Here is a 26,794-nt window from a genome sequence, read left to right on the forward strand (position 1 = left end):
CAGGGATAGAACCTACGTCCTCATGGGTACCAGTCAGATTCGTTTCCTCTGAGCCACGACGGGAACTCCCTCCAAACTTAATTCTAACAGCTATTTCCTATCTTGTCTCAGTGATTACCTCTTCCTAGTTGCCAGGTTCAGGACAAGTCCTTTCTAGAAAGCCTAATTCACTACTAAATGGCTTGAAAACTCCTGGGCAGTAAGGAATCTTAACACCCACCAAAAAAACTTTTTTCTAATGCCCTCACAACACTTATCTAGGGTGTCTATGGGGTTTTAATCCTTCTTACAAGAAAGAGCACATAATAATAAAAGATAATTTATCCAGGACAATGATCTCTTCTTTTATATTAGTTACTACTAACTTTCAGAAACCAGCCAAACAAAAGAATGGTAAACATTTATATACATTCTGCAACAGGTTAAAACTTCTTACTCACCCAGGAAAAGGTATCTCATCTTCTTCTGTCCAATCTTCTTGCTCTCCTCCGTAATAACTGCTGACTTGTCTAGTCACGTCATGACCTGTATCTTCACTTTCACTATCCCCAAGGGCGCTATCTGAACTTTCATTTCTTGGAATGTCCCATTCAGCTCCCACAGCAATTTTTTTCTCTGAACTCTCTTTATCCCCATGGGGGACAAGAATGGAGAGTGCATCTCTTTGGTCTTGCTGAGGAAAGCAGGTTTTACATGAATCTTGGTGAACTGTTTCTACACATTTACAAAATTCATTGTTTTGTTTGCTATTTTTTGTACACGATCGTTTCGAAAGCCCTAACATACAGCAGTGTTCTTTACCGTCTGTACTTGTTTTAACTGGAATATCATCAATAGTCCTGGTTTCAATTGTATCATCATTAAAATATTCATCAAATAAGCTCATGCTTTCTGGGTCTGAATGATTCCAGCAGGGAAGTTCACAGGGCTCTCCAGAAACCATGTTTGGTATACCAGGCTCTCCAGATTTAGCTGTTTGTTTAGTTTCTTGATGCTGATCAATAGCCCCTCTTTCTTCCTTCGGTGACTTGGTGTGATGCCTGGTAATCTGATCCACTACTGCCTGACTCCGGAGTTCAGTATCTGAGTCAGGTGACATAGAATCCCCAATCAAGAAAGTGACCTTTGTCTGGGTTGCCTCACAAGAAAATGCAGCTGTCACAAGCTTATCTGGAGGCTTTTTTTCCACAACCATTCCTGTGGATCTCAACAGTTTACTTGTTTGATTACCTGAATCTAACAATTCCTCACTCTGCCATGTTTCCTCTGCTGGCTCTAAGCCTGACTTTGACAAGGCACATCTTTCTACTGGAGCAGATCCTGTGCAAACAACTGTTTCTAACTTGGTGTCAAGGCAAGTTCTTAATTTATCTCTGTACTGTTTAACATCAACAGCATTTTCTTCTTGGCAGTCAGAAGGAGCAGTCATTCGGCACTCGTCTGAAATTCCTAGAAGCTCCTTAGAGCTGTTTTGAATATCTTCTCTATTCTGCTGTGAAACATTCTCTATATTTTGTCCAAGGAGTGGACGACTGCAATATTTACAGTTACAGTTAGCAGTCCTTGTTTCTTCTGACTCTTTAAAGAGCAAACTGCTTTTGTTTCTGTGCATTGTGATAAGCACATACTCAGATTCTTCAATTTCACCTTTTTCTAAAGTGGTAGTAATTACTGTGCCTGGCATAACAATGGCTTCATCTTCTCCATTTTCTAAAAGATGGGTTTCTTGAAGTTCAGAGCATCTTATAAAATAAGTAAGAAAATAAAGCAGCCTCTGGACCATGTCTTGTCGTTTGCCAACTACCACAGTCCTTGCTAACCGTACAGGAGAGCCAATAGCGCCATACAAGTCTCCTGAAAGGAAAAATAATAAGTTAACAAATACATCCTCTACTCATAGAGCTAAGCAGCTTATTTTCAATGACCAGAAACCTACTCTTATTATATGAGGAGTAGTTCAGATTTGATTCTTATTTCCTTAATAATAGGTGATTACTCAGAAGAACGGGATGAGATGAATGGTATTAGTCAGAGAAAGGTGAATGGAGAGGCTTTCTAGCTTCCTCCTTAAGCAGCTGCTGTGGTTCTAAAGCATAAAGTCAGCTATGAAAGTCATATTTATCAAAAACATGCACTGTGCCAAAGCACTTCATCTGGGTGGAGAAGTACTGACTGAAATACTATGTGTAAAAGCACAATAGCTGCTGAGGACTAAGGAGAGGAAAGGAGGAAGAGTGGAATGGAGCAGAGCTGAAAGAGTCACATCACACACTTAACCTTCTTTGCCTTTTTTTTGTGTGCCACGCCCATGGCATATGGGGAGGTTCCTCGGCCAGGGACTGGACCCACGCCATAGCAGCATCCCAAGCCACTGCAGTGACAATGCTGGATCCTTAACTCGCTGCACCACCAAATAACTCCTCCTTGCTTTAAATCATATTCCTGAACTGTTGCTGTCCTCCCAGGACCCCACCTATTTTGCATGTTTTTAAAAGCCCATTTTCCTTTTCTATTTCATTCCCTACAGGGTTGAGTCCTCAGGAAAGAAAGAAAAAAAACAAAAAAAACAAAAAAACAAACAAAAAAAACAACTCACTTTCGCTTCTGCAACTGTACTAGACATGAACAGCCATTACATTTTAAGAAGGGGGAGAAGGGGATTGAATTCAAGTTTTGCAAGTTGGCAGTAAAGACATTTAAAAACCAGTTTTTACTTTACAAAAACCCTACACTTTTTAAATGAATAAACATAAACAAGTCTCATAATATGCTATAGACTGTATTATGATAATTTTCTCCTCTGGCTAAGACACTGGCTGTAGTACCATCCTGCCACTATTTAAAACTACTCCTGGAGTTCCCGTCATCGAGGAGTGGAGACGAATCCAGCTGGGAACCATGAGGTTGCGGGTTTGATCCTTGGCCTCGCTCAGTGAGTTAAGGATCTGGTGTTGCCATGAGCTGTGGTGCAGGTCGCTGATGTGGCTCAGATCTGGTGTTGCTGTGGCTCTGGTGTAGACCAGCAGCTGTAGCTCTGAATGGATCCCTAGCCTGGGAACCTCCACATGCTGTGAGTACGGCCCTAAAAAGACAAAAAGAAAAAAAAAGAAGGACTCCTTAAATTGGATCCCTGAATATACCTAGCACTATTAGTAACCTAGACCCTTTTACTTATGCTATGTATTTTCCTTTTCCTCTGTATTTCTGCCAGTCCAAAACTTCCTACCCAAGCATCCTCCCGTGTGTAGAAGTAAGCTTCCTTAATTGAAGTCCCACTGAACTTTTCATTTCTCTTATGGTTCCTCTTCCAATTATCATTATTGTCCACATATATTTTACCCACAGTATAAGATTATCACTTCTTAAAGAATCATATATCATTCATCTTTATACCATCCAGTACTTTCTGTATAGAGCTTGAGATATATTGTGCATTCAATAAATGATAGTAGAACTGAAAACAGATTTGAAATGTTCAAATTAAAAAAAAAAAAACTGGAGTTCCCGTCGTGGCGCGGTGCTTAATGAATCTGACTAGGAACCATGAGTTTGCGGGTTCGGTCCCTGCCCTTGCTCAGTGGGTTAACGATCCGGCGTTGCGGTGAGCTGTGGTGTAGGTTGCAGACGCGACTCGGATCCCGTGTTGCTGTGGTTCTGGCGTAGGCCTGTGGCTACAGCTCCGATTAGACCCCTAGCCTGGAAACTTCCATGTGCCGAGGGAGCGGCCCAAGAAATAGCAAAAAGACAAAACAAACAAACAAACAAACAAAAAAACTACTAAATTACCTGATTTTTTTAAAAAGGTAAGTTAATATTCATACAATGAAATACTACTTAGCATTAAAAAGGAATGAAAAAGAAGTTCTCTCTTGGGGCAGGTGGTTAATGATCCAGCATTGTCACTACTGTGGCCTGGTCTGCTGCTATGATGTGGGTTTGATCCCTGGTTCAGGAACTTTTAGAATGTCATGGGCGTGGCCAAAATTAAAAAAAAAAAAAAAGGAATGAACTATTAATACATACAACATAGGTAAATCTCAAATAATTATAATGAGTGAAAGAATTCAGATAAAAAAAAAGCATATATTATGACTCCACCGACATGAAATTCTAGAAAATGCAAACTAGTCTACAGTGACAGCAAGCAGACCATGGCTGCCTGAGTGTAAGGGAAACTGAAGAGGCAGAGTAGGGAGGGATTATAAAAGGTCATGAGGAAACTCCTGCAGTGATGAATATGTTCACCATCTTGATTTTGGTGATAGTTTCAGAGGTATATATATTTTGACAATATATACTGAAACTTCCAAAAGTGTATACTTTAAATATGTGTTTGCAATACGTCAATTATTCTGCAGCTATATAGAAGGAAAAAAAGAGGGAGTTCCCGTCGTGGCGCAGTGGTTAATGAATCCGACTAGGAACCATGAGGTTGCAGGTTCGGTCCCTGCCCTTGCTCAGTGGGTCAAGGATGCGGCATTGCTGTGAGCTGTTGTGTAGGGTGCAGACATGGCTCAGATCCCGCGTTGCTGTGGCTCTGGCGTAGGCCGGTGGCTACAGCTCCGATTAGACCCCTAGCCTGGGAACCTCCATATGCCGAGGGAGCGGCCCAAAGAAATAGCAAAATGACAAAAAAAAAAAAAAAAAAAAAAAAGGAAAAAAAAGAAGGGAGGAGGGGAGAAAATAGAAAGGGTGGAAATGAGGGAGGGAAGTTGGTTAGTTGAATGAATAAGCTGCATGACAATCTATGTGGCAAGCTCACTCACTATAAGAACCTAAGGAAAGATTAAGTTTCTACCACGTCACCAAAATGTTTTCACCATACTTCTCCCCTGTCACCAGATAGCAATAGAGTAAGAGCAGAGGCATCAGCAACTACATTTAAATGTAGTTATAGGCACTATACATATATTATTCTCATTTTATTTTCATACTGTGAAGTATGAAATATTTATTATTAGCCCCATTTTATGGATGAGGAAACTGTAATTCAAACATCATCTGCCTGATTCTGCAGCCCATTGTTGAAGTTAAGCACCATACTACACTGCCTTACTAATGACACTCAATTCATCATCTTAACCCCCCTCTCCTCTGTTACTCATCTATTTAGTGGGGTGCCTATCACTAAGGGAAACATTTTCAAAAATTACTCAACAAAGTGGAACAATAGAAACCTCAATGATGACTTCTCAGTTAACCAGATTTATTCAAGCTGTCACAGGTACCTTTGTTGATTCGTTCTTTCTAGGCTAAGTACCTAGCACAAAACACCCCGAAGACGCTCAAGTTACCAGTCAACCAGCCATCATTCTGCTCCTTTTGTTCCAGCTGCAGTTCTTTATCTATAAAGAATGTTATTAGGCTTAAGATGGGAAAAAAGCAACTTAGTGGACAAGTAAGGAAGAGGTACTTTAGAAAGGAGGAGGGAAGAGGGAGCACTTGATTTTTCTATATTTATTTCTGCCATAAAATAATTTCCGACAGTTACACAAAAGTCTAAGTATAATACAAAATGTAAAGGTTTTAAGAATACATACCCAGTTGTGCCCAAAGTGGGTTATATGGATGAGTCTTTGCTAACATGTCCACACTCTGAGAGGAATGTTTTTCTAAAAATATTTTTATAGGGGGCTGTCCATTTGGCATGACTGTTGGAACCCAGGCAAGATGATTGGTCAGAACTGCAGTAATGAGTGCTGGCAAGAATCTGAAAATAAAATGCATTCTATCAGATTCTAAACTGTCTTATAAAACCCCAGGAAAAATGCAGTGGATAGAATAAGGCGGTGAGAGAACATGGCCAGATACCATAAAAAAGGAGAGGAGAGAAGATGATCACCAAGATGAAAAAAAAAAAATCAGAGATTTTTTGGATAGGAGTTAAAAGAAAAATCCTTAAAAGAAAAGAGAACACTTTGTTTACCATCAAAGAGAATAAAACATTGAAATTACTCATCTGGATTCTGAGAATCTGATGAATGATTAGAAGAAACAATATGATAAAGTACCACACTAAAAATGTATTATTGAAGTCTGGCATTTCCTTACATACATTTTAAACTTCTTTTTTATAGAATGAAACTACGTATGTAGATATAATTCACCAAAAAAAAAAAAAGAAAAAAGGAAAGCCTCATAGAGTTCTGTAAGATGGCAAGAATTTTAACTTAACACATAAAGGCATTTTACTATTTCTCATTCATAATGTCTTTTGGCCTTCTTCTATAACCTTTTAATTGTTTTTTATAATTGTTTTACTCATTACAATATGAAATGATTCTAAAGATAATTATTTCTTTTACTTTTGTAAATGAACTTGATCAATATAGATAACTAGTAATAGTAAATAACAGCTGAGACAATTATGATAGCTTAGATATATACAAAGACAGAAAGAAAGATAAATAGATAAAGCCATACTGATTTTTGGAAGCATTTTCCATTAGAAAAGTGAACTCCTTCATGAAACGATGGCAGAGCTGGCTTTTTCCTGGAGTCCCCGACATCATTGTAAGCCAGACAGGCTCTCCAATTCGTGGCATGGTGTAAAGATTACAAATTGTTGTTCTAAAAAGAGGAAAACCCATTATAAAATTCATAGTTCCCAGAATTACACTCTTATAATAAAGTTTATGTTGCCAGCTTTTGTTGAGTCTCACATCTAGATTATTAAAACTTTTGAGACGAGTCAATGAATCAACTCTTTCCTTCTTCGTTATTAGCAGAGTACCAACAGAAATGTTTTGTACATGAAATTCAAATTTGTTGGTTTTGGTGCTGGCTCTGCCCTCAAAGACTATGTGCTTTTGGGTAAATTATTTCCCTACTTTAAGCATCAGTTTCCCTTACTTGTAAAATAAAGGACAGGACTAGATAACTTCTAGAGCTACTTTCAGCTCTGTTTCTAAATACTTAAACATATTGCAAATATCAACACTATAGAAAAATGTTTTAAATGGGGTAAGAGCTTACCCATATGCCCAATCAAAACAATACTTTATCAAGCTTATCAGCGTCGTTTTGTTGCCTATGCTGAGACTTCTGAGTCAAGTTGAAGGATGATGAGGGCACTATATATGCAAGTTATATTTTATGACTCTCTCAACTATCTGACGTTTTCCCTTGAATCAACACAAAAGAGGATTACTGCACAATTATGATAGTGCTTTTCTGGCTGTCTCCTTGCATTTACTTAGGTAAAAGCTAGACATGCAACTTGCACTCTTTACTAAAGGCATTCAAGGACAATTTTAAGACGTCAATGATTTTCCTTTTGCATTAGTATCTGTTCCACGAAGTCCTACACACTCACCAGAGTAAACAACTCCTGCAACATTTGGGTTTAAGAAACTAGTCAATCCTTTAGAAGTTACAGAATGGTCTCCTACTTCCTACTCTCTAGAACTGTTATCTAATAGAACTTTTGGCAATGACGGGAATGTTCTACATCTATGCTGTCCAACACGGTAGCCACTAACCATATGCAGATACTGAATACTTGAAATATGGCCATTGTGACTGAGGAACTGGACTTTAAATTTTATTTAATCAGATGAATTTAAATAGCCACAAGTGGCTAATGGCTACTATAGCTAGAGCACAGCTCTATGACATTCTCTGAGATCTCCACAAAGCTCTGATATCTACCTCAGTATAATTTTCTAACACCTAAAATTCAAAAAAAAAAAAAAAGGATTCTGTTGCTTGTATAATCTCAACTCAATATGACTATAATATATTACAATAAATAAAAGTGACAAACCCAGGCCACATTAATGAGTTCTTGGTACGGCATAAAATAATTGCTGAGTATTTTATAGAGAAAAATATGATTAGAATATAAACTAGGTATATGTGAAAATGTTTATTTTTAAAGACTATTTAGGATGTCCAGATAGGATGGAAAAATGAACACAAATGCCTATCCCTTTTCAGTTTTGATGCCCTAACTGAATACTACTTCATGATTTGAAAACAAAGGAGTCACCACAACAAATAGAACTGAAAAGGCACTTTAGTGAAAATTAAAGTTACAGATAGAATAAAATTCTGGAACACAAAACACAGAGACGAATGTTAACTGAAGAGGTAGAGTAGAGGAAGATAATGGGTTATGGTGCTGATATAGAGGGACACGTACAAAGAGGAGCTAATTTGCCCCAGTGAAATAAGAAGACTCTCAGGACTCAACAAGTGCCTAGCAAAATGGAGAGTGGGAGTTATAAAGGACTATGATCCGAGCGACTAACTCAAGGTCCATAAATAATTGGTGACTCCTACTCCACCCCATTTTTCCCAAAGAATAACTAAAGATAGGAAAGCAGATAGCAACTGACCAGCCCAGAGAAATGACATCCCAAACCCTCCCCAAAATTTGAAGCTTTCACAGTTAAGATTAAATATAGTAAAGTATACAGTATACAGTATATCTTCTGGTATTAAAACTTTATGGCAGAGACAGCCAAGTGGGGGAAAAATATTTAAATATGCTCCTTCAGACAATGAAAATGAAAAAAAGTTGTTCCTTTGAAACACTGCTCTAAAGTAAGGTTTTTCAGTCTGCACTCCTGATCTATATTTTGGTGCCTTATTCTCAACTCTAAATGGGCAACCAAAATACTGATGTATAAGGAAAGCCTCCAAGAAAAGAGGGACATAAACAGAAAGACAGAAACACACACAAAATGACTCCAGAGGAGATAAAAAAATATGTTCAAAAAAGGAGAAGAAAAACACAAAAGTAGAGAGAGAGACATCAATCCAGGAGTGTCAGTTTCTAACAAAACAGATTAGAGAGAAAACAGAAGAAAATAAATTATCCAAGAAAGCAGACAATTTATCAAAGCTGAAAGATAGTGCAGTGCTAGAACTATACTGAAAAGTCTAAGGACCAAGGAGTAGGCATGAATTCATGGCAGGAGTTAAATATACTCTACAATTGATACATCAAGAAATAGCTGCATTAAGTATACTTTTTAATAATATGGAGCTAAATAACGAAAGAAACATTTAAGAGTTAAAAGAATATTCTGGGATGTAAGAATGGGGATGGGAAAGGTAAGATAGGGTTTATTTTTCATTATTAGAACTTTCAGTGTATATATATATATGTATATATATATATACACACATATACATATTTCTTTATTGTTTCTTTTTTTCTTTTTTTTGTCTTTTGTTGTTGTTGTTGTTGTTGCTATTTCTTGGGCTGCTCCCTCGGCATATGGAGGTTCCCAGGCTAGGGGTTGAATCAGAGCTGTAGCCACCGGCCTACGCCAGAGCCACAGCAACGAGGGATCCGAGCCGCGTCTGCAACCTACACCACAGCTCACGGCAACGCCGGATCGTTAACCCACTGAGCAAGGGCAGGGACCGAACCCGCAACCTCATGGTTCCTAGTCGGATTCGTTAACCACTGCGCCACGACGGGAACTCCTCTTTATTGTTTCTTAACCATGTAAATGTACTTTTTTAAAACCCATAAAAGACACTTTTTGATTAAATGAGTGAATGTGCTCATCAATTCATTTTCCATGAGCTTCTTTAGCATACTAGTGTCTATTACAAGTCCATGTGTCATGGGCCAGAGCCATAACACCACATTAGTACAGTGGGCCATGGAGGACATTAGCTTTAATGTTTTGCTGTTTAAGGATACATTCCATAACCTTGGAGTCTATCAAGTGCAAAGTTGGCAAAAAAAATTAACTATGCAATAATGATTCTCACTATATATAACTCTGTTGTCATTAACAACCTTGAAGTAATAGCGCTTTCTTCCCCCTTTGATGATTCTGCCCTATTTTTCAATGGTAAGAAAGGCAAGTATGTCTAGTCATCTGACTTTTTATTTTTCTTGGTCTGTCCCTAGAAGAATGAAAGACTCCTTCAGATTGAAGGGAACTGTGACATGATTTAGTTTTCACTGATATGTACCAAGTCTAAGTAAAAACCCAAGGACTTCATCTCTGCCAGGCAGCAATGCTAACTCAACATACTTTCTACCTCCCTAGGTTTCGAAACTTCTCTATACCTATGAATCAATTCCTTCTTCTCAACTACCCAAAATTCATTAATCATCTAGTTTCAAATAATCACATACTTTTAAAATTAATTGCTAATTTTAAGTAGTCATTTAATTTTAAAATTTAATATGATAGATTATTATTCTTTGCAGAAATATTCTATAAACACTAAATTATTGAACAATTAATCACTATTCCTTGGGGAAATTCAGGGTGGGATTCCCATGAGCCTCTGGTAATTCTATTTTTGTCAGTCCATCAATATGTAATCTTGTTTTATGTTTCTCAGACACCTTATTTAATATTCTTTTGATTCATTAACAATGAATTCACACTCAACAGCACCCTGACTCATGCCTTAATAAAGCTTCCCTAAAACATGTATTTTCTCATAACCTTCCTGCACTTAGGAATGTGAGACAACATTTCAGCACTGTGCTTGGGGGGAACATTTTCTAAAAAGTTGAAATATAAGTGATTTACAATGTTGTGTTAGTTTCTTGTGTACAGGAAAATTATTCAGTTATACATACATATACACATATTCATATAAATATATATACATATATATTCTTTTTCAGATCCTTTCCCACTATAGTTTATCACAGGACATTGAATATAGTTCCCTGTGCTACACAGTAGGACCTTGTTTATACACAGCGGTTTGTATCTGCTAATTTCAGACCCTTAATTTATCCCTCTCCACCCTCTTTGGTAACTGTAAATTTGTTTTCTATGTCTGTGAGTCTGTTTCTGTTTCATAAATAAGTTTATTTGTGTCATATCTTAGACTCCACATATAAGTGGTATCATATGGTATTTGTCTTTCTCTAACTTACTTCTCCTAGTATATAATAAACTCTAGGTCCATCCATGTTACTGCAAATGGCATTATTTCATTATTTTTTATGGCTGAGTAGTATTCCAGAGAGAGAGAGAGACAGTGTGTGTGTGTGTAGATACACTCCACATCTTCTTTATCCGTTCATCTGTCACTGGACATTGACGTTGGTTCCACATTCAGCTACTGTAAATGGTACTGCTATGAACATTGTGGTGTATGTATCTTTTTGAATTGTAGTTTTCTCTGGATATATGCCCGGGAGTGGGATTGCTGGTTCAAATGGCAACTCTATTTTTAGTTTTCTGAGGAACCGCCACACTATTTTCCATAATGGCTGCACCAATTTACATTCCCACCAACAATGAAGGAGTGGTCCCCCATTTTTCCACATGCTCTCCAGCATTTCATTTGTAGATTTTTTAAAATAATGGCCATTCTGACTGGTGCGAGATGGTATCTCACTGGAGTTTTGATTTGCATTTCCCTAATAAGTAGCAATGTTGAACACCATTACGTGTCTATTGGCCGTCTGTGAATCTTTGGAGAAATGTCTTGAGCAGCATTTTTAATAGCAAAATGACCAAGAAAAAGCACAAAATGCTTTTTTAAAAAGTAGCACTAAATAAATCATGAAAAGGACACTTGTTTATAGCATGAGAGCTGAACAAGAAGGCACAGCACTGTCTTGTCCCACTTCATCTAAGTGTCGCAGCACTCAAAATTTTCCTGCTCTGCACATGCCCACAAATGACGATAAAAGCACTGCATATATTTTGGGGTTATAATTTTAGCAAGCAAGTGAGTTGACAAATACAGAATGTATAAACAATGAGGATCAACTGAACATATTAAAGCACATCTAAAGATAAACCTCTTAATAAAAACTATAAGAGCTTACAAAGTGTTTTTAAAATATTGTAAGAATGCTTACTGATCAATATAGACTTTCAGGTCTGCACAGTGACTGAAGTAAAATAAAGCAATAAAAAAGAAAGGTATATCATCAGGACATACATTTACAATGATTTTGTAACTCATTCATGTTGCAAATTTAAGCCAATATTAAAAATTTAAGGCTGGGCCACTGATATTACCCTACATCACAGCAATTATCTGACAGGTATTTAACTCAAAAAAAGTATAATTAAAAACATCAGGTATGATTTAAGAGCAAGATTTTTCAACCAGGAATGAGTATCATGACAATATTTATTATTCTGGTAATCTCGGCTGAATCTATATAGACAGTTGTAAATTTATAGCAGTCATATAATATATGATCTCAGATCACAATGGAATGAAATCAGAAATCAACAAAAGAAAGACAGGTGAAAAAGCCCCACAACACACTTCTACCTAAGAGGGGTCAAAAAAGAAATCTCAAGAAATTTTAGGACCGCACAACCCATGGCATATGGAAGTTCCCAGGCTAGGGGTCAAATCGGAGCTGTAGAGCTGTAGCTGCTGGCCTACACCACAGCTACAGCAACAGGGATCTAAGCCACATCTGCAACCACACCACAGCTCATGACAATGCCAAATCCTTAACCTACTAAGCAAGCCATGGATTGAACCCACATCCTCATGGATACTAATCAGATTTGTTACCACTGTGCCACAATGAGAACTCTTTAAATATTTTGAAATAAATGAAAATTCAACTTAACAAACTTTGTGGGATGCAGCAAAAGGAGGGTTTAGAGGGAAATTTATAGCCCTAAATGCACACATTGGGGAAAAAGAAAGATCTGAAAGCAATAATCTAAGATTTGATTTTAGGAATCAAGAGAAAGACAAACAACATAAAATTAAAGCAAGTAGGAGGAAAGAAATAATACAAATTACATTAAAAGAATCACTGAAATTAAAGACAAAATCAACAGATTAAAAATCAATAAAACAAGGGAGTTCTTTTGCGGCACACAGACTGAACCTGCATCCTAATGGATACTAGTTGGGTTCATTTCCACTTGGGTCACTGCTGTGGCATGAGATCAATCCCTGGGCCAAGAACTTCCACATTCCACAGGCAGGGCCAAAAAAAAAGAAAAAAAAATCAACAACAAAAAAATCTGGTTCTTTGAAAAGATCAATAACATTAATAAACTTCTATCAACCTTCAAGTAAAAAAGAGAAATGACACACAGGTTACTAATATCAGAAATGAGGGGTCCACCATAACTAATCCATGGACAGAAAAAAGGTAATGAAGAAATAATATGAACAACTCCATGTTTGAAAATTTGATGATTTAGATGAACCAGACCAATTCCTCGAAAGAGATAAACCACCAAAACTCACAAGAGAAGAAACAGATAATCTGAACAGTCCTGTATCTATTTTAAAACTCAATCAGGAGTTCCTGTTGCAGTTCAGCGGTTAAAGAACCTGACTAGCATCCATGAGGATGTGGGTTCAATTCCCTGGCCTTGCTCAGTTGGATCTGGCATTGCTGTGAGCTGTGGTGTAGGTCATAGACATGGGTTGGAACCTGAGCTGCTGTGGCACAGGCCAGCAGCTACAGCTCCAATTGGACCTCTAGCCTAGGATCCTCCATATGCCGTAGGGTGCAGCCGTAAAAAGACAAAAAAAAAAAAAAGACAAAAAACCCCACACCCGAATCAGTAATTTATTAATTACTGAGCAATAACTCTGAGCAAACCAGGAATAAAGGGGGAACTTCTTCAACTTGATAAAGAATATCTGTAAGAAACTTATCTTCATACATTTAATAATGAGGAACTTGAAACTTTCCCTCTAAAATCTGATACAAGGACACTGCCTCTTACTATTGCCTTTCTACATCATACTAGAAGTCATGCTAATGCAATAAGGCAGGAGAAAGAAATAAAAGGTATACTGAATGGAAAAGAATAATACATCTGTCTTTATTGGCAGAAGACATGATTGCTTATATATAGAATCTGAAAGAAATAACAAAAAAACTGCTGGAATTAATAAGTAGTTACCACAAGGTTAAAGAATAAAGTTTAATAAACAAAAGTCAATTGCTTTCTCATGTATCATTAAGGGACAGCTGAACTTTCAAATTATAAACACAATCTCAATAACAAAAAAACCCACTCCAAAACAGTTAAGAATAAACTTTTTAAAATGTACAAGATCTATAGGAGGAAAATCACAAAACTCTGAAGAAAGAAATCAAAGAAGGTATAAATAAATAACTATACCATATTCATGGACTATAAGAATAGTTATAAATAAGTAACTATTCCATATTCATGGACTGCAAATGCCTCACTATTGTTAAGTCAATTTTTCCTATTTAATACAGAGTCAGTGCAATCTCTCAATCAAAACCCCATCAAGTTATTTTCTGGATATCAACAAACTGATTCTGAAATTTGCAGAGGCAAATGATCCTGAATAGCCAACACAATACTGAAAGAAAAGAACCAAGTTGGAAGACTCACATTATCTGACTTTAAGACTTATTACAGAGCTACGGTAATCAAGACAGTGTGGGAATGGTTAAATAACAGACAAATATATCAATGAAACAAACATTTAGAGAGCCCATAAATAGAACCCCACAAATGCACTCAAACCGATATTTGACAAAGGAGAAAAAAATACAATGGAGAAAAGTTCTCGTTGTGGCTCAGTGGAAATGAACCCGACTAGTATCCATAGGATGCGGGTTCGTTCCCTGGCCTTGCTCAGTGGATAAGGATCGGGCGTTGCCGCGAACTGTGGTGTAGGTGGCAGACACAGCCTGGAACTGATGCTGCTGTGGCTGTGGTGTAGACCAGCATTTACAGCTCTGATTTGACACCTAGCCTGGGAACTTCCAGGTGCTGCAGGTGCGGCCATAAAAAGAAGAAAAAATACAATAATCAAGACAGTCTCTTCAACAAAGAGATGATATTGGAACAAGTGGAATCTATTTGCAAAAATATGCACCTAGACAAAGACCATACAACTTTAACACACACACACACACACAATTCAAAACGGATCACAGACCTAAATGCAAATATAAAATCATAAACTTCTGGAGTATAACATGGGAGAAATGTTAATGATCTTATGTTTGGTAATGAGTTTTTAGATATAACATTGAAGGCACTATTCAGGAAAGAAAAACAATTGTGAAATTGGACTTTACTAAAAATTAAAATTCTGCTCTGTGAAAATACTAAGAGAATGAAAAGACAAGCCACAAACTAGGAGAAAATATTTGCAGAACACTTATCTGATAGAGGATTGATGTTCAAAAATATACAAAAAACTCAAAACTGAACAATAAGAAAACCAAGGCATTTTAAAAATAGGCAAAAGACTAAACAGATACTTCACCCCCAAAAAATATACAGATGACAAATAAGTATTTGAAAAGATGCTCAACATTATATATTATTAGGAAACTGATAATTAAAACGAGATACCATTACACATCTATTAGAATGGCTAAAATGAGGGGAAAAAAACTGACAATATCAAATGCTGATAAGGATATGGAACAACAGGAACTCTAACTGCTACTGGGAGTGCAAAATGATCCACTCACTTGAGAATACAGTTTGGCAGTTTCTTGCAAATCCAAGCACACTCTTCTGTCAACTAGGTATTTACTCACTTGAACTGAAAATTTCAATCCACACAAAACCCCATACTTAAATGTTTAGAGACGCTTTATTCATAATCACCAAAAACTGTAAGCAATTAAGATGTCCTTCAATAGGTGAACAGACATACTGAGGTATATCCAGACCATGGAATATTGTACAGTGAATTTAAATGAGCCATTAATCCATAAAAATACATACGAGAATCTTAATTGCATATTGCTAAGTGAAGGAATCAGTCTAAAAAAGCTACACACTATATGATTCCAAGCATATGATATTCTGAAATAGGCAAAATTAGAGACAGAGATCAGTGGCCAACAGTTGCCAAGGGTTTGGTAAAAAGTAACACAGAATGGATAGGTAAAGCATGGGAGATTTTTAAGGTAGTGAAACTATATTGTCTGACATGGTAGCTACATGAGATTATGCATTTGTCAAAGCCCATAAAACCATACAACACAAAGAACAGACCTCAATGTACAACTCAATGTAATATTATTTTCATTAATCATAACGTATCAATATTGGTTCATTAATTGCAACAAATATACACACTAATGCAGTATGGATAGCAAGGAGGGGGCTATACGCAAATACTCTGAACTGTTAGCTCAATTTGTCTGGCACCTTGTTAGAATATTAAGAAAATGTGTACATATGTATATACGTACATATAGACACACATGTATATATACACACACGTAAAATTAAGCTATTTACACTCTTAATTAATAACAGATTGGTGAAGAATGCAATAGATAGATGAGGATGTAATAGATAGTCATGTCCTGGAATTTACCATTTTGTTGGTAGTTTTGTCTTTCACTCCCATTCCCAATACTCCAGAAGAAAAGAGAAATGTTATTCATTATTAAGTTTGAGTGGGGCTCATTCCAGAAATAAAAATATGGATAGTTTCAGAAAATGCAAGAGAATCAGACTGAATTTACAGACTAAAGGAGAATGAAGTCTAGAGTCATGGATATAAATCACTAACCCCTAAAGTAGAAGTCTAAACTTTAATAATCATCAGGGGCCAAGACACAAAATTGTATAATATATGGGTGGAAATGAGAGAGATACAGCTTACAAAACACTAAGGAAAGTCTGGCCTAAAGGACTAAAGTTTCAAATATTTGTAAAAAAAACCCAAGAGGCCAAATAAAATGTGTGCTGACTAGAGTTCTGTCATCTAACAATTAAGCTGGTCTCAGTAACTTTCTTCAACACTGTGCAAACAGAAAAGCACTTACTAAATGAAGAGTCTAATGTGCCCCTCTTACCAGTAAGAATACTTACTGAAATACCAAATCTACTGATAAGTCATTTATCTAATGCAACCTAAATCACCAACATTTGGTTTAAGCAACTTATCAGCATAATTTACCTCTTGAATCATAAAGTATCTTAATTAATTTTTAAAAATATATGTCTGGAGTTCCCAACTGGCTCAGCGGTTAATGTACCTAACTAGCGTCCATGAGGATGTGGGTTCAATCCCTGCCCACGCTCAGTGGATTAAGGATCTGGCATTGCCTTGAGCTATGGAGTAGGTCGCAGACGTGGCTCGGATCCTTTGTTGCCGTGGCTGGGGTGTAGGCCGGTGGCCACAACTCTGATTAGACCCCTAGCCTGGGAACCTTCATGTGCTGCGAGTGCAGCCCTAGAAAAGACAAAAACAAAAAACAAAAACAAAAAAAACCTCATCTTAAGCAAATATCCTGACATTAAAATTATTTACATCATTTCATGTTTATAAAACTATCATATTTTGAGCTTTCACATAAAAGCTTTTAGAAACACACGAAGAGGTCTAAGAAGATAATGTAGATAACCAAACTCATTAAAGTTGTCTGAAATTTCCTCTAGAAATATGGAATGTACCTTATTTCCCCTATACTTCATCTATAAGAAACATTCATGCATACAAAACTTGACTTAATCATGGGTGGCAATTGAAATGTAATAACCTGAACTGTTATGGTATAGTTATGAACAAATGAAATTATCAATAACTTTGTACAAAATTCATATATAATGAGTGAAAATGTCAATGAACTAAAGAAACAGAGATTAAAAATATTATATTGTTAAATTAGTTCAGTATATATGGTTTTAATGTTGCAAGATTAAAATGTAATAGAGATTTGTTACATAATGTGAACTACACCGAACTATACACTTAAAAATTTGTATATGGGGAGCTCCTGTCATGGCTAAACAGCTTACAAAACCAACTAGCATCCATGAAAATGCGGGTTCGATTCCTGATCTTGCTCAGTAAGTTAACCATCCAGTGCTGCAAGGAGCTGTGGTGCACGTAGCAGATGCAGTCTGAATCCCAAATTGCTGTGGTTATGGCACAGGTTGGCAGTTGCAGCTCCAATTCGACCCCTACACTGGGAACCTCCATATGCCAAAGGTGCAGCCCTAAAAAGCAAAAAATAAAATAAAATAATAAAATATAATAAAATAAGAATGTTTAAATGTTAATGCTGTTTTTCTTTTACCATAATAAAAAACTTTTAAAAAAATACTATATTATTTGTTAGCATGCTTCACTCGATAACTCTGAAAAGGCCTAAAATGAATATGTTAACAAAAATATAATGACAGAAATATCAGCTCTAATATAATTTTTAATCCATACAAATTATTTCCTTCCAAGACTAAAAAAACATAATATAGGTTGAAATTTAATTCTCTAATGTGTTTTTCTCTGAATTTCCTATAACCACTGTGTTTACAAAAAGATAAGATTTAATAAATTCACATTTAATGTCTTTTATCATAAAAATTACAGCAAATAAAAGATGATTAGAAATTTGTCTCCTCAATAACTGAATCCAGCAGATGATTATTACATAATAGCCATAAACTTTTCAATGAAAACATATTAAAAACATGTTAAAATATTCCATATTAGCTGCTGTTATTTTTATCATATAATTTCTATTTAATGGTTATCTGTAATTCCACCTCAAAAGTTAAACAGGACATTTCTATAGCACATAGCTCTTATTTAGAAAAAAAAGTTATTTTATCAATTCAAAGTTTCTAGAATGTTGCTGAGGCAACAAAATCTCTCTTTTTGAGAGAAGTTTAAAAAAAGACAAAAGGAATTCCAGCTGTGGTTAATGCTCTAGCTTGTCTCTGTGGAGGCACTAGTACAATCCTCAGCCCCAAGCAGTGAGTTAAGGATCTGGCCTTGCTGCAGCTGTGACACAGGCCACAGCTCTAGCTCAGATTTGATCCCTGGCCCAGGATGCGCTGCAGCTGTGCTGTGCCCAAAAACAGAAAAACAAATAAAAAAGGGCAATAGGTTTACATTCACTGTGGTTTACTTCAACAGAAAGAGAGAAAAATGAAGCAGAGAAGGTGAAAATAAACATAAATTTTCTCTTATTGTCAAATAGACTATATACATCACTCCTTAGTCATCTCCATTATATATGCCTAGAGTTTCACAATAGCAATCCTGCAATATTTCAAGCTAAAAACAGGCTTTCACTTCAGAATGTAATAGTTCATATTTAAACAAACAATCCAGAAGATCCATGAACCAATAAGGGACCACTACAGGAGTCAATGAACAAAACTGAGATACTTCAGGATATTCTGGATGCATGGACTACTGCCATTAACCTTAGGTGGTACACAGATACATATTTTAAATTTTAATTAGTATGCATTCAGTTTCATAGCTTGCTTACAGCAAAGAATGCTGAATTCCCCATGTAGGGTAATGATACATAAAGTTTCATTTTGAAATACATCTTATTAGGTATAAAAGAGGGTCAGTTTAAAGAGAAACATTAAATTAAAGTGGCACAGAGAACAGACTGGTGGTTGCCAAGGGAAAGCAGGGAGGCAGAGGGATGGACTGAGAGTTTGAGGCTAATAGATGCAAACTGTTATATTCAGAATGGATGAACAACAAGGTCCTACTGTACAGCACAGGAAACTATATCCAATTGCCTGGGATATATTGATGGAAAAAAAATATAAAAAATAATGTATATATGTGTATAACTGACAGACTCTGCTGTATAGCAAAAATTGGCACATTTTAAATGAACTATAATTTAAATAAATAAATAAATACATCAAGAAATGGCATAGATAGAGGACGTACAGATTTCATAATTTGGGGAAGGTGGCCTGTGAATGATTTCTGAGAAGCACTGCTATAAGCTATACTTGTCAAGAAAATAGTGGTGTCATTAATGTCAGACATTCTGCTAAGTGCTTCAAATACATTATCTCATCCCATCTTTATAAGAGTCTATTAGATTATAACTAAATAGAATTTACAGATTTCATATTAGAAAACTAAGGATCATACAGGCCTGTTAGTCTGTAAATTCTGAGTTCTTGCCCTGTGTGCTATATTATTTCTCAGTCTAAAGGAGGAAGGACTGAGATGATAAAAGGATGAAGTAAATCTGAAACAAATCTAAGAGAGACACACATCACTTAGTGTGATTCCCAACATAAGTTCATACACAGTATGTTTCCTTGCCATAACTAGACAGCAGTTACAGCACTTGCTGGAGCTTCAAGCTTCAAGGTTTGTTGTGCCAGAAAACACTGCTAGAGAAAGGATTAAGTAAGAGAGTTATATGGAACACCAAGTTCATATTCTCTATATCCATGTATCTTTGTATTCCATGTATCTGAGAATATGTGATTACCCATCACTGGTTAAATAACACTTAACCAGTCCCTCAATCTAGGAGCCCAACAAAGAACAAAGCATATTTCTGCTAAAACAAGGGTCTCTTCTGGTCATATCTGCTTGTCTAATGGTCCAGTGCTATAAACTATACCACTGACTCCTCCCAAGTATGTTTGAATTCCAAGCACTTTTGATATTTAATAACAAAGGAGCCAGTGGCCTAGTGAATTACACCCTCATCTGACTATGGGACAGAGAAATATAAAGAATTAAATTCTACTCGACTAAGTTAAAGAGAATAAATAAATCTTCCTGTGTACACTGTGAAACAATTCTTTATTATGAAAAGCTGGAGAATATGTACCTGAATTCATTTAGGGCATCAACTATTCGATTATATGCCAAACTCCTCTGACTGGCATCAGCTGATCTCCGGCTCATTTTCATAGCCTTGAAAGCAATCAAATAGTTAATTCTTATAATGATCATGGGCAAAATATGGGGGAAAAAAGTAAAAGACAAAGTCATATATTTCCACAACATTCTACCCACCCTTCTTATATAGACAGATATAAAGAAGGCATATGTATTTATAGTGTCTTTTTTTGGCACCTTTGGTCATTAGTGAGCATAACACAATTAAAAAATTTCAAATGTTAAGCCTCTTACCATAACTGTCAAACCACAGAATGTCAACACACAAAGAAACTGATGTTGACAGTGTCTGGGTTACACAAAACTTGTTTTTTCCCCAAACAGAACAACATTAAATGACAACTCAATAGCAGTTTCTGGTCTTTGCTAATATTTCACAGATAAAGGTTCTGTTAAGTAAATTCTTTTTTAAAATCTAAAACATAAAGATTCTATTAAAAGATATCTTAAGTTATTGATAACATTTGCTTTATTAAAAGAAAAGATCTAGCCAAGGTTGAGAAACCCTGCTTTAGGTAGGAAAAAAGGGGATCAGGATTAGGATATGGATATCAGAAAAAATCTTGTAATTTTTAAAATTTTTCAAAGAAAATTTAATTATGCATCACTTATGTAATATCAAATGGATTTTTAAAATGTTTAAACATGTATTTAAGAGAAGGTTAGGCTACCAGAATCAAGCTCATGTACACCCAAAAGTTTCACACGGTAAAAGTGACACTTCATATTTTTATAAACCACTGAAACAGACCTTCAATTTATAAAGAAGTAAAATTCTTTAGCTACAGTCAAGCACTATTTTTCCTTAATTTTACCAATAAAATTTCTAAGTTACATTATAGGTCTCAAAAAGTAGCAGACTTCAAAAAAATTCCCACAGTGCTCAGAAACAAAACCCACAGCTTTTCATTAAAAAAAAAATCGTTTGAAAACTGACCCTAGAAGACAACTTATTTAGATGGTTCAGTGTTTACTATATTCAATGACTAACAACTGTAGAACGTTTTAAATTAAATTCTATTCATTTACATACAAGTATTTACTCAGCTTTAATAAGAAATGAGACGTTAAACCTGAACAAATCTCTACCACACAACTTTAAGTACTGCAATGTGTACTTTAGGTTGTAAAATGAACAAAGCATTAAAACATTAAAAAATTAAATCTTTAATGAGTTCTGTAGTGCCCAAATATTTTAAGTTTTATACAAAGTTTAAACACTTCTTCCAGTAACTGAAATGACAGTTCAGCCACAGCTAAATATTACACGTACTGACTTTAGCAACAGCAAACCACAAAAAAGCAGCAAACTGAAAATGTCACCAGTGTCAAACTTCCGAAAAAGTAAGAGAAAACGGACTTTACTCATCTGCTCATTAAAAAAGTATTGGCTAAGGATCTACTTGTCTTTGGATAGATTTAATGTGAATAACTAATACAGTGTCTTTTCTAGAGGCAAAGGATCCTTAGGTATTAATGAGTTACTAAATGAAATTAGTCCCATTCTAATTGGTCTTGCATCTCTAGTCTCTTTTACTATTCTCTTTTAAACATACTGCCAAATTAAGCTTCCTAAAGCACAATTTGGATATAGTCTAATAAACAAAGTCAAAACTTCTGGCAAGCATTTTAAACTTTTGGGACGTTTTCCCCATTAACTCTGTTAGCCATACCACCCACTACTCCTCTTTGTATCTTTTCCCTTTTGCATACTTTCACAGGGATTAAAAGATTAGGAACTTTATTTATACCCATTGACTCATTAGTTCAATTTCTAGGAATCTCTTATAAAATATCTTTTGGAAAATTCACCAAGATGTTATACGTAGAATAGCTATAACTGTGAAAAAGCAGAAATGGCCTAACAGAAAGATAATTTAAATGAAGGAAAGCCACTGAAATATATTTAAGAACCTTTTATTAATGGGAAATGTATATGTTACAAATGAATTTTTCAAAATAGATACAGTAATTAAAACAGCATGGACAGAGCACAATCCCCATCAAGTAAAAACACAATATGCAGAGAAAAGGCCTAAGACTTTCAGCAAAATATTAATGCTAATATGTTATTTTGGGGGTGGCAAGAAAAATAATTTTTCTTGTTATTCTGCCATATTCAATTTTCAAAGCTTTATATTTAAAAAATCCTATGCATCCTTTAATATGCAATCCAAATGAAACATCTTCCCACAAGAAATCATTTTTATTACCTACAAACTCCTAAAAAAACTTTTTTTTCTTTTTGGTTATCTTTAAGTTCTATCAAATTCACAATTTTCTTAACTTACATCTGTTTATTGCATGCACTATCAGCAGCATCTGACACAACTGATCACTCCTACTTTTTTAAAACATCTTCACCTGGCTTCACTCCAAAAAGTACTCTCCTTCCAGCTGAATGACTAATCCTCAGTTTCCTCTGCTGGTTCTCAATTCCTCAAATTTCATCTGCTGAAATGCTTCACAAATCAGGCCTAGGATCTCCTCTCTTTTCTCTGTTTCTTTCTTTAAAATACCACCTACACACTGGTGATTCTCCAGCCTGGACCCTAAATTCTAGACTCACAACTTGGATGTCCAGGAAGTATCTCAAACAAACTCCTGATCCTCCCCCACCAAACTGGTTTCATCTCTAGTTTTCCTGTTTTAGTACTGGCAATTCCATCCTTCTTACCGCTCAAATGAAAAATCCCCAGTCAACCTCTACTGTTCTTTCTCTTACCCCCAATTTAGTCTATCAGCTAACCTCGTTAGCACTATTTCCACAATATAACCAGAATCCAACCACTTCGCACCAGTTCCACCATGGAAGTTGTTTAAGTCCCCACCATCTCTCACCTAAATTATTTCAACAGCTTCCAAACTGCCCCCAGAGCATCCACCTTTGCCCTTAGAAATGCATTCTCCAGAAGAAGTAAGAGTGATTCTCATAAATTATGTCATTCCTCTACTCAAACCCCTCAAAAGTTTCCCATCTTTGTTAAGAGTAAAATGATAATGCTCTTAGAATAATAGCCTATAAAGTCCTACATGATCTGGTTCTACTTCTAACCCAGCCACTGCGGGCTCCTTACTGTTTCTCAAACATCAGGTGTACTCCTTTGTCTTTGCCTGGAACATTCTTCTCTCAGATGGTTATAGCTAACTTCCTCTGTATCTCTGGACCATATGTCATTTTCTCAGGAGTTTTCCTGACTATCCTGTAAAAAATTAGCAATCTCTTCATCCAGCTTTCTTTAAAAACCTTTGTTTTATTTCTCTCCTTAGCACTTAATACCATCTAGTTGCTAGAATAGTGCCTACCTAGATCACTTTGTTGGATACAGGCACGGGGCTGTTAATTTTTTTGCCAAATGAATAAACAGTGCTTAAGAGAGTGAGAGTCAAAGGAAAATAAAAAATATAAACAAACCATAAACATGACTATGCTTACCTGTTCTATTGCACTCTTTAATTTGTTCATGTGGCTTTCAAACAGAGGAAAATGTGAAAAAAAGAATTCATTAAATTTATTACTTTCATCTTCATCTTTGGATAATGAAAAGATCACCCCAATTGCAATCTTCTTTTTCCTCACAATTCCTGGGTTAGGGCCACAGCTTTCATCTGACAGATTAAAGCTTTCTTCTATAGACCTTAAAAATAAATGTTTTTTTAATTTTAAAAATATATTAAAAAATATAAATATACAAAAATAATTAAATTTACAATTTAATCTCCTTGCTAATTAAATGTAGGCAAGATAAAGTTCTTCTAAGTAAATCTAAAAATTCATATCAATTGTTATTTCTTTCAGAAATCTGCTGGCTATTACTTTATGTTCATTTTTCTTTTCTTTTCTTTTTTTTGCTTTTTAGGGCCTCACCTGAGGCATATAAAAGTTGACAGGCTAGGGGTTGAAACAGAGCTGCAGGTGCCAGCCACAGCCACAGCCACAGCAACGCGGGATCTGAGCTGTGTCTGCGACCTACACCACAGGTCATGGCAATGTGGGATCCTTAACCCACTGAATGAGGCCGGGATTGAATCTGCATCCTCATGGATACTAGTTGGGTTTGTTACCCCTGAGCCACAACGGGAACACAACACAATACTCACATTTTTATAAGAAATTTTAATAGAGAATCAGACTGGCAACATTTTTCCTAAATAAGAAGTCACTGAAAAAGTAGATAATCCCAATACATAACCAATCTAAAAACCTGAATTTTAAGGTTTATAGATAAGTCTGATACAATTTTCTTCACTGTTCTAGAACCTACTTATCTCTTCTTTTGACTCCATGAATACAATCAAAGATTAAAGAATACAGGGAGTAAAAAAGAAACAAGAAGCTTCATCATCTTTAGTTGTGCTTAACACATACTTTAAAAAAGAGAACTTTCAAGAACGAATTAAACTGCCAAAACAAAAACATGAAAAACTGAAATTCAAAACATGTAGTTCATGGATCAAAGATCAAAAGAGGAGTCAAAACTATAAAACCCTTAGAAGAAAACATAGGGTAGACAGAAATACAGATCAGTGGAACAGGAGAGAAAGCCCAGAATTCAACCCTGGCACCTACAGCCAACTAATCTATGACAAAGGAGGCAAGAATACACAACGTAGAAAAGACAGCCTGTTCAATAAGTGGCACTGGGAAAACTGGACAGCCACATGGAAAAGAATGAAATTAGAACACTCCCTAACACCATACACAAAAATAAACTCAAAATGGATTAAAGACCTAAATGTAAGTCCAGACACAATAAAACTCTTAGAGAAAATCATAGGCCAAACACTCTCCGACATAAATGACAGCAACATCTTCTCAGATCCACCTATCAGAGTATTGACAATAAAAACAAAAATAAACAAATGGGACCTAATTAAACTTCAAAGTTTCTGCACAGCAAAGGAAAACCTAAACAAAACGAAAAGACAACCCACAGAATGGGAGAACATATTTGCAAACGAATGAACTGACAAGGGATTAATCTCCAAAATTTATAAACACCTCCTACCACTCCAAACCAAAAAAAACAAACAACCCCATCCAAAAATGGGCAGAAGATCTAAACAGACAATTCTCCAAAGAAGACATACACATGGCCAAAAAACACATGAAAAGATGTTCAACATCACTCATTATTAGAGAAATGAAAATCAAAACCACTCTGAGGTACCAGCCAGAATGGCCATCATCAAAAAGTCTACAAACAATAAGTGCTGGAGAGGGTGTGGAGAAAAAGGAACCCTAGTACACTGTTGGTGGGGTTGTAAATTGGTGCAACCACTGTGGAAAGCAGTATGGAGAGTCCTCAGAAAATTAAAAATAGAACTACCATTTGATCCAGCAATCCCACCCCTGGGCATCTATCCAGAGAAAACCATGACTCCAAAAGACACACGTACTTCAATGTTCACTGCAGCTATGTACAAAAGTCAAGACATGGAAACAACCTAAATGTCCATCGACAGAGGAGTGGATCAAGAAGATGTGGTACATACACATGATGGAATATTACTCAGTCATTAAAAGGAAAGAAATAACAGTATCTGCACCAACATGGATGGACGTAGAAATTATCACGCTGAATGAAGTCAGTCATACAATGAGACACCAACGTCAAATGCTTTCACTGACATGTGGAATCTGAAAAAAGGACAGACTGAACTTCTTTGCAAAACAGATACTGACTCACAGACTGAAAAACTTATGGTTTCCAAAGGAGAGAGTTTGGGAGGTGGGGGGATGCACTGGGGTTATGGATGGAAATCATATAAAACTGGATTGTGATGATCACTGTACAACTATAAATGCAATAAACTCATTGAGTAATTAGAAAAAAAAAGAAAGAAAACATAGGGTAAACTTCATGACACTGGATTTGGCAATGACTTCTTGGATATGACACCAAAAGTACAGACCAAAAGAAAAAAAAACCAGATAAACTAGGCTACATTAAGAATTTTAAAATTTTGACATCCAGAAATATATAAAGAACTCCTACAATTCCACAACAAAAAAACAAACCACCTGATTAAAAAAATGGGCAAAACACTTGGACATTTCTCCAAAGAAGATATATGTATGGCTAAAAGGCACATGAAAATATGCTCAACATCAATAGCCTTTAGGAAAATGCAAATCAAAACCAAAAAAAGATAACACCCATAAGGATGGTTATTAAAAAAAAAAACCAGGGGAGTTCTCTGGTGGCTCAGTGGG

The 26,794-nt window shown here is 35.9% G+C and overlaps 1 protein-coding gene across 4 annotated transcripts in view; it reads right to left on the reverse strand.

Annotated features, from left to right (window-relative positions):
• FNIP1 (folliculin interacting protein 1) overlaps positions 1-26,794 on the reverse strand; it is a 130,951-nt gene that overhangs the window by 19,254 nt on the left and 84,903 nt on the right. For 2 of the 4 annotated variants that reach the window (XM_047778570.1, XM_047778568.1), the window contains 6 exons: positions 24,014-24,215; positions 20,507-20,592; positions 11,804-11,836; positions 6,424-6,570; positions 5,541-5,710; positions 441-1,854 (listed from right to left, as the gene is read on the reverse strand). In XM_047778570.1, coding sequence (XP_047634526.1) covers positions 441-1,854; positions 5,541-5,710; positions 6,424-6,570; positions 11,804-11,836; positions 20,507-20,592; positions 24,014-24,215 — 2,052 coding nt within the window. The remainder of the gene's footprint in view (positions 1-440; positions 1,855-5,540; positions 5,711-6,423; positions 6,571-11,803; positions 11,837-20,506; positions 20,593-24,013; positions 24,216-26,794) is intronic. The other 2 variants (XM_047778567.1, XM_047778569.1) reach the window with 1 other exon arrangement.

Source organism: Phacochoerus africanus, chromosome 4 (assembly GCF_016906955.1).
Source record: "Phacochoerus africanus isolate WHEZ1 chromosome 4, ROS_Pafr_v1, whole genome shotgun sequence".
In the NCBI taxonomy this organism is placed as follows: domain Eukaryota; kingdom Metazoa; phylum Chordata; class Mammalia; order Artiodactyla; family Suidae; genus Phacochoerus; species Phacochoerus africanus.